Raw genomic sequence first — 7,831 nt, forward strand, 5'->3', positions numbered from 1 at the left:
ACAGTATTTGTATGCTCAAAGTGACTGGTTTTTTTTCCCCCAAAACAGTTAAAACATATTTAACCTATAACTAAGGCTTCCTGTAGAAAATTTAGCTAAACAGAAGTACCTGATAAAGATTTTCATCCCCAGTGCTGAATTTTCCTATATTGCAAGTTCAATCCACATCACAAATTCAGCTTTCACATCATATTTGGGTCCTATTTAAGGAGATGATTCATTAGTTAGTAAACAGGTATATATTTCTAAAGCTTGCCTGATGAAAATGCTATTTTATCAACATTCATTTATTTGAATGACAAGGTCATGTGTCTTGGGCTTTTAATTAAACAAATTCAAGAATAATCTAGTAATGTGTAGGACTGTTGAAATATTTGAAGTAGTTTACAAATTTACTTTTCTTGGACAGTCTTGGAAAAAATATAATTGATACTGGCTGATCATAAAATAAAAATAAATATATGTAAGTTAAAAAATAAACCAGTTTTCTAACTCCTGTATTCCATAAAAATAGGAATATAGCCTTTTATGAGGAACTGCCAAAAGAGCCATGAAAGTGCTATACCTTCTCTGTGGACACAAAATTGGTAAGTGTAAAATATGCTCTGGGAGGACAGTCACTGAGGTAATAGCCTATGTGAAATTAGAATGAAAATACTAGTAATGAAAATTATTATTTTTAGAACAGAAAATGTGAAAGTCATTCACAAAATTATTACATCCAACTAATTTACATTTGAATGTGCCTTAGTTTATCTCACATCTCTTTTACCACAGATAATAATTCTACAATAGCTAAAAGTAAGGGAAGTGACTTTCAATTATATTACACAGTGTATAAAAAATGTCCGTGTTAATGCCTGTCATACAATCACATCTGTTAGTTTTTTTAGTAGTGTTTTGAAGACTCTCAATCAGTTCCAGCCCCCATACCACCCCCATCAGCGTCCTCTCCTTCTTCGCTGGTTCTTGCTTGGGGTCTTCAGGAGACTCTCTCGATATTTCACATTTGTGTGAAACAGTCGGACCATTTCATGGTCTTTGTTATCCAATACTCTAGGCAGAAAGAGAGATGATTTCTGTGTCCTGCGAGTTTTAAAGCCCCTTCTGGGTCGTCCTTTCCCATTGATTGAGACATACCAGAGTCTCTCTGCACTGGCTTTGCGCTTGGTGCCAGCTCTGTTGGGTACAGTCCGGTAGAGACGGGATGCGTAGGTGTTATAACCCAACTCATGGATCCTCTCCACAAACTCACATTCTGTGTTATAATTTTCCTGTAAAGCAAACCACAAAGTTCAAGAAAGACTATATGGGTAATAGCTCTCTTCTATCTCAGTAAGATTGGACTAAAGTCTTAAGCAAGACTCCACGCAATTTTAGGATAAGGGTAGCAACACTTGTGGTAAGAAAAACTCAGACTGGTGCTACAAAAGGTGAACAGAAGAGAAGTGCTGAGCATGATCTGCTGTGCAACAAGGTGCTGCCTGTCAGCAGTGTGAGCATACTCCTTAGATCAGAGACAGAAAGAGGCCAGAAAACAATTTCACAACAAAAAATTGTATGTAAATAGAAATTAATAGCTTTTCTGATTGTTCAGCGGTAAATTTAATTTTTTTGTGCTTATGGATCTAAATACACCTGTGAACAGGACAAATTATTTAGTTGCTGCTTATCAACCTTTGACATCTATTAAAAAGAGAAAAACGTATGGTTTAATGTAAAAAGTGTCTCTTTCATTGGTGTATTAGTAGTTAGATACACCTGCAGTCTGTTATATCCAGTTTGTTATGGATATTTGAGCAGTAAACAACATCTTTACGAAGCTTCTTTGTTTGCTTCAGCATAACAAAATTAAAGTACACCCTGTCCACCAGTGTGTTCCTCCAAAACACTCGGCTGCTCCTTTATCACAAACTGTGAGGCAGAATACACACCCATCCTCAGTGCTCACATTTTACATGATCTATCAAAATCTGCGCCTTTTCATTTGGTCCTCAACTGAGTGAAAACTGCAAAATCCTTGCACAAGGAACTACTTCCTCCTCGGTGGAAGCAGTAGAACCAGGACCTCCCACACTGTACATATTTTCTTAACTACAGAATCATTGCCGTACCTGTGTGATTGAGACTTCTGTATCTAACGTATGTTGGGCACAGAGGCAGAGGGGAACTATTACTGTAGTCTTTACAGAGGTTTTTTATTTTGTATCACCTCTCTGAAGGACATGAAAAGGGCACAGGTAGCCAGACTGGGGCCAGAAAAGCCATAGGCTACATTAACAACATGTTTTTAATGCTGTTCACTCACCAGAAATGCTGATAGGCATTTAATAAGATTTTAAAAGACTCCACATGTCTCAGCTTCACAGCTGTAAAACGGAAGTGCTCTTCCTTGCAAGGACAAGGTTTTCATATGCTGTGGTGCTGGAGCCCACGCAACTACCATATGTAGGTAGATTTGTCCTGCTGTCTGCCTCCATTCTGGTTGCAGAGGGTTTATCACAGAGGATAAACCTAGAGTGTTATCACAATCTGCTAAGGACACAGGAATGCTGCAGACTCAACATATTCATTCTGATTTGTAAACCAAGGGATAATAGAGTGATTCAAATACTGTTTCATAAAATGCTCCCTGTATAATTATCCCCAAAGAAGTCAGTCTTATTTGAAACAGGGGCCTTGCACAGGTTCCTGGAACAGTAATATCAGTAAAGTCCTTCGTCTGTTTTTTTCTAGGCAAAGCCAGGAAATTTCTCCTAAGCTGAGCCCTCACCCCTTGCTGCTTCTGTGAAAAAAGCTGGAGTGGAATAGTCTTTCCTGGGTTATCCCTCCAGCTCTGAAGCACAAGTCTGAAACAATCTCTCTCAAATTTGAGATGGAACAGCAAAAATTACCTTTTCTAGTTGTACAGAAACCTTTCATGGATGAATATTCCTTGGCATGTGACAGCTGAACAAACTTCAAGGTGGTCTGATGTTCCTCAAACTAGAAAGGGAAGTCCAGGAGAAAAGGATTCTCTGGGCTATCCTACTCCAGGCTTTTCTCCACTCTAGAAGAGGAGTTTTTTGCTCAGAATTTGCTTAGTCTTATTTTAAATCAATTTAATTAATCTGGAGGAATAACTATTTTGAACAAGAAAGAGGGAAAGATGAGAAAGAACTTGAAAATTCATCCTTCCCATTAATTACTTTGGGACAGATCCTGGCCCTGAGCTAATGGAGGAGTTCCATTGAAAAATATGTCCATTTTAACCAGAATATTAACTGGAAGCATTGGAGTGGCCAGCCTTAGCCCTGGCACAGCAGAGCTAGTATGACCTTATTCCACTTCAGCTGCATTTTGCTTTGCCAAAACTGTTTGTCATCTCCTTCTCTGCACCAGCAAAACCCCATCATTTTTAGACACTGGCCCTTTAATCAGTGTGTATCACGAGACACATTACAGAAGCTGGGTCGGAAACACTATTAGAACACTCTTGAAAAGGTGGAGTAAAACACATTAAACCAGGGAGGTGACTGAGTTGATTGTGTTACCTCAGCTGAATTCACATGAAAAAGCTCATATTGCTTGAAGTTATATTATGCTGTTCAAACCAACTGAATTATGTATAATGACTAGTTGGAGGAAGCAAATTTCACATAGCCATACTTTACTCTCTTCAAATCTGTTTCCATACCACTGGATTGCTGGAGAAACTGCACAGTATGGCTGTTACACAGTAAGAGATCACAAGATTGCTAGGGATGTAATCAAAGACAATGGAAGAAATTCAAGTAGGTAGATAATGTGTATAGTATACATGTTGACAATTACGCCTTAGTATGTCCCTGAATGTGAAGAAGTCTAAGCTAAAGTATTTTATTCACTGAGGAGAAATATTGGCTGAGCTGAAAAGGAAAGACTCCCACTGATATCAGTAGAGCCCCGATTTTACCTCAAAGATCAGGACAAAAAAATGAGGTCAAAGGAGTACAATAAGGTGTTTATTTTCACTTTTATCTTCTTGTACCTTCTCATACTTCCTTTCCTTATTATAGCTCTGCCTTTAGTACCTGTACATTCTTTCACTGCCCAACCAAATTCTCTGTTCAAAGAAACTCCCATCAGCAGACTACTTTAACAGAGATGCTCATCTGCTTCTGGATGCTCTTTGTCTGAGATGTATATCCTATGCCAATGTCCAACATCCACATCAAATATAAATATGGATAATTTTGAATAGAGATGGACATTCAGCCCATAACTTTGGCCATATGAAATACCCATGCCAAACACATTCTTCTGCCTTTGCCTATGCATGCAATAAGAAAGTAAGAACACAGCTTATTTCCACTTTTAAAAATATACCAATAGGTTGTCTGTAACAACTCCAGACATAAATATGTTATAACATTACTCTTTTCTCTATAAAACTTTATTTATAAGAAATCAGTACTCCCCGCTGGACCTCTTCTCCCCGTAGGAAATTACACATGCCAGTCTTAAGTAAAACTTACTGATGCATAAAGCCTGCCCCTTTTGTTCATGGCCAGGTACCTGCCAGAGAACAAGCCCTTGATGGCAACGATTCCAACATCAACAGCAGTTATTTCAAGAATACCTAGAAACAGAAACAATTATGAGATATGTTGTTGCTCACCATCATGTGTAATTTTCTGAGATACTTTTGAATGACTGCTTACCTGAAGAGTATGAATTCACAGCTATCACTAGCTCACACCAAAATCATAGTGCAATCATGTGAATGAGACAAGACTATTATTTTAAACAATATAAACCAATGATATTGCAGGAATTATTTGAGACAAGCTTGACAGTAAATCCCTAGGTGACTGATTGAGATTGAACTCTTTCAAAAATGAAAAAGATCTGACACTGAACTAGAGGTTCACTTAATCCTATATGTATATAAAAAAAGTTTAAATCCTCTTTAATGCTTAGGAACACGAGAGCTCTTGACTCATTGAAACCAGTCACAAAGCTGTCCATTTCAGGACAAAGCCTTTGCTGAGGTCTCCAGAGGGTAAAGCAAAGTGGGTCGGCTGCATTTTAGAGCCATGTATATAATCATGAAAGGAACTTGTCATTTAAGAGGTCAGTGTAGCCCTCCAGACAAGGACAATATGACTGTCTGAGCCAAATTAAAAGGGAGGAGATTTTCAGGCCATCAAAGATGGGGTCTCAAACACAAGAAGAGTGTCACAGGCAAGGCTGGCACAATACCTGCCAAAATGTCCATGTCCAGCCAGAGGTGGCATGATGCTGATGGAGGCACAAGTGGCTCAGGAGGAGTTGTACGTTCAGGGCTCTCTAGCTGGCTCACTCAAACCCTGCTCTCAGTTGTCCAGTCGTGGCCCAATGGCTCAGTACTTTCTATGAGTGTTTGGAGGCAAGAGGTGACCCCTGAAGCCAAACCTATTGCTGCCTTTTGGCAATGGTAAAGCAAAGCCAGGGGCCTGTCCCCTTTGTAGAGCTGGATTGCTGGCCTGGCCATGTCTGAGAGGGTTGGGTGGATTTGGTACAGCTGTTTTGAATCAGGCACCAATTCGCTGCTGATTCGCTGCCTCCTCCAGGCTTTGATAACAAGGGGGTTTTCCTCTAGGAAATAGTGGTTTTCCTTTATGGACTTCAGACAGATCCCCGAGGTCTCCCTATCTTTGTGTGCCATCACCAGCCGGGATTTACACTTCCTGGGGTGGTGGGGCCTGGGCGGAGGCCGGGCTGGGTGCGGGGGCGCCCGGGGCTCCCCCCCGGGACAGCCGGCAACGCTGATCCCCGCTCTCCTCCCTTCTGCCGCCCTCGCACAAACCCCCTCACTCCCGACATATCCCGTTTCATCTTAATTACCTCTGATTCCCGGCACATGTCAAAGGGGACAGATGTGATTTAGCCCGTGGAAGCTCAAGCCCCCCGCGGGAGACAAGCTGGGGAGGGACAAGGGAGGCAAGGGCAGCCTGCAGCCCGTCGAGGAGGGCACTGAGAGTCTGTGCCCACGGCCCGGGCTGGGGCAGAGCTGGCGTGGGAAGCCCCCGGCGGAACGAGGGCAAGTGACAGGTCGGGCGGGCTGCGCAGGGCAGGTTCCCGGTCCCCATCGGGGAGGAGGAATTACGGATCTGGGGGGTCCCGTTCTGTCCTGGGTGGACTGAGCCCCCCTTCGCCGCCGGCTGGGTATCCACACCTCACAGGTCCCGCTCGGCAGTCCCGGGCCAGGGGCAGAGGGGACTGCCCCGTCAAGCCCGCCAGCCCCCGGGGAAGGAGCGGGAGCCGGAGGGTGCGAGGGCGCGGAAAGGGAATTGCGGGGTCCAGCGGGGCCGGCTCCCGAAACGCCGAACCCGACGAGGGGAGGGGGCGAGAGCTCCGGCAGCCGGGGGTGCCCCCGGTCCCTGCCGAGGAGCCCCGGGCAGGAGGAGAGGCGGGAGCGGCTTCGCCCCCGGCCCAGCACCGCCGTCGCCGGCCCGTTGATGCTGGAGGAGGTAATTGGTCCGGCCGAGAGATTCACCCCCCCCCCCCCCCCCCCCCCACACACACACACAGCCCGGACCAGGGGAAGCGAGATGGGGAAAGGTGTGTCCGGTACTCACTGAAGACGCTGTTTTTCTCTAGGGTGCCGTTGATCTTGCCGTTGGGGTGGATCTGAAGATGGTATTTGGTGGCACAGTAGAGTTTCCTGCGCCTGGGCGCTCCCCCGAGGTGCTCGTAGACGCCGCCGCGGCCCCCCGCATCCCGGCGCGGCCGGGGGGCTCTCGGGGAGGCTTCGGCGGCCCCGGGCACCCCCGTGGCCCGCCCTGGGGACCACGGCTCCTGCAACAAACTCAGGAACAAGATCCAAATTATAACCATTGTGGCATGATGGCCGCAGCGCTTAGTCTGCTGGGGAGATCGAGGCTTGGAGCGAATGACACCAGGGGTCCCATTAAAGTCGTCTTGCTAGAAGCACTCCAAAGTTGCAGAGCACACACTGTTTCGAGCCGTGAAGCATTGGCAAGTTTTTATCAGCCTCGATCTGGCCCTTTTATCTGTCTCAGATTTACTTAAATCAATAGACATCAGCAAAGGCCACCGAAGAGTCCCAGCTGTTTGTATTAGATGGAGCTGCCGTGATCAGCCTTCTCCTTGGGTTTCCAGATAGACAGACGGCATGCATGAGAGACAGAGAGGCAGAAGGAGAGAGAGAGGGAGAAAGACACCCGCTGAATTTCAGCAAGAGACTGTGGGGAAAATAGTTGATCGACGGAGCATAGAAATAAAAGCAGCTTCCTGCAACAATAGCCTGATCTGCGACCAATTGATACAAAGCAGAGGAGGCAAAAGGTATCAGTCTCGTGTGAACTCCCAGAGTGCAGCGTGGATAAAATTACACAGCATCTCGCCGCGCCACGCCGCACACCCGCACACCCCCGCATGGGGGGCCGGCTGCGGCCGCCGCCCGCCCCGCGGAGAGGCGCGGTGCAGCCGCGGACCCTCCGCCGGGTACCACCACCCCCAGCTCAGCCCGCGGCAGCCGGGAGAGGGGGGGAGGGATTGGGGGGGCTGATGCTCGAAGCAAACATCTCCGGGAAGTGGCTTATGAAAGTGCGCGTGTTCAGCGCAGAGGCGTAAGAAAGGGGGTGCGGGCCCTGTTTTCTTGGGAGGCTGGAAGGTGGCGAGCACTTTTGAATGGCTTTCGCTCCGGCAGCAAGGCTGCTTCAGCCTCCCCCCCACCTTCGTCACCGGTGTCGAAAGCAAACAGTTATTACTAAATCAATCAGTTCACGGTTACAAATAATACGCATTATTTAGCTAGGTCTTTCAAGATTTAGTAATTTCTAAATTAACTTAGACAGAGTAGGGC

General features: G+C 45.7%; 1 protein-coding gene across 1 annotated transcript; it reads right to left on the reverse strand.

Moving 5' to 3' along the window:
* Positions 1 to 941: 941 nt before the first annotated feature.
* FGF3 (fibroblast growth factor 3) lies at positions 942 to 6,840 on the reverse strand. The gene is made up of 3 exons (XM_033006983.1): positions 6,582 to 6,840; positions 4,497 to 4,600; positions 942 to 1,274 (listed from the first exon to the last, which is right to left on the reverse strand). The coding sequence occupies exons 1-3, from the start codon at positions 6,838 to 6,840 to the stop codon at positions 942 to 944; spliced, it is 696 nt and encodes a 231-aa protein (XP_032862874.1).
* Positions 6,841 to 7,831: the final 991 nt, after the last annotated feature.

Source organism: Tyto alba, unplaced genomic scaffold (assembly GCF_018691265.1).
Source record: "Tyto alba isolate M040663 unplaced genomic scaffold, T.alba_DEE_v4.0 Super-Scaffold_8, whole genome shotgun sequence".
NCBI classification, from domain to species: domain Eukaryota; kingdom Metazoa; phylum Chordata; class Aves; order Strigiformes; family Tytonidae; genus Tyto; species Tyto alba.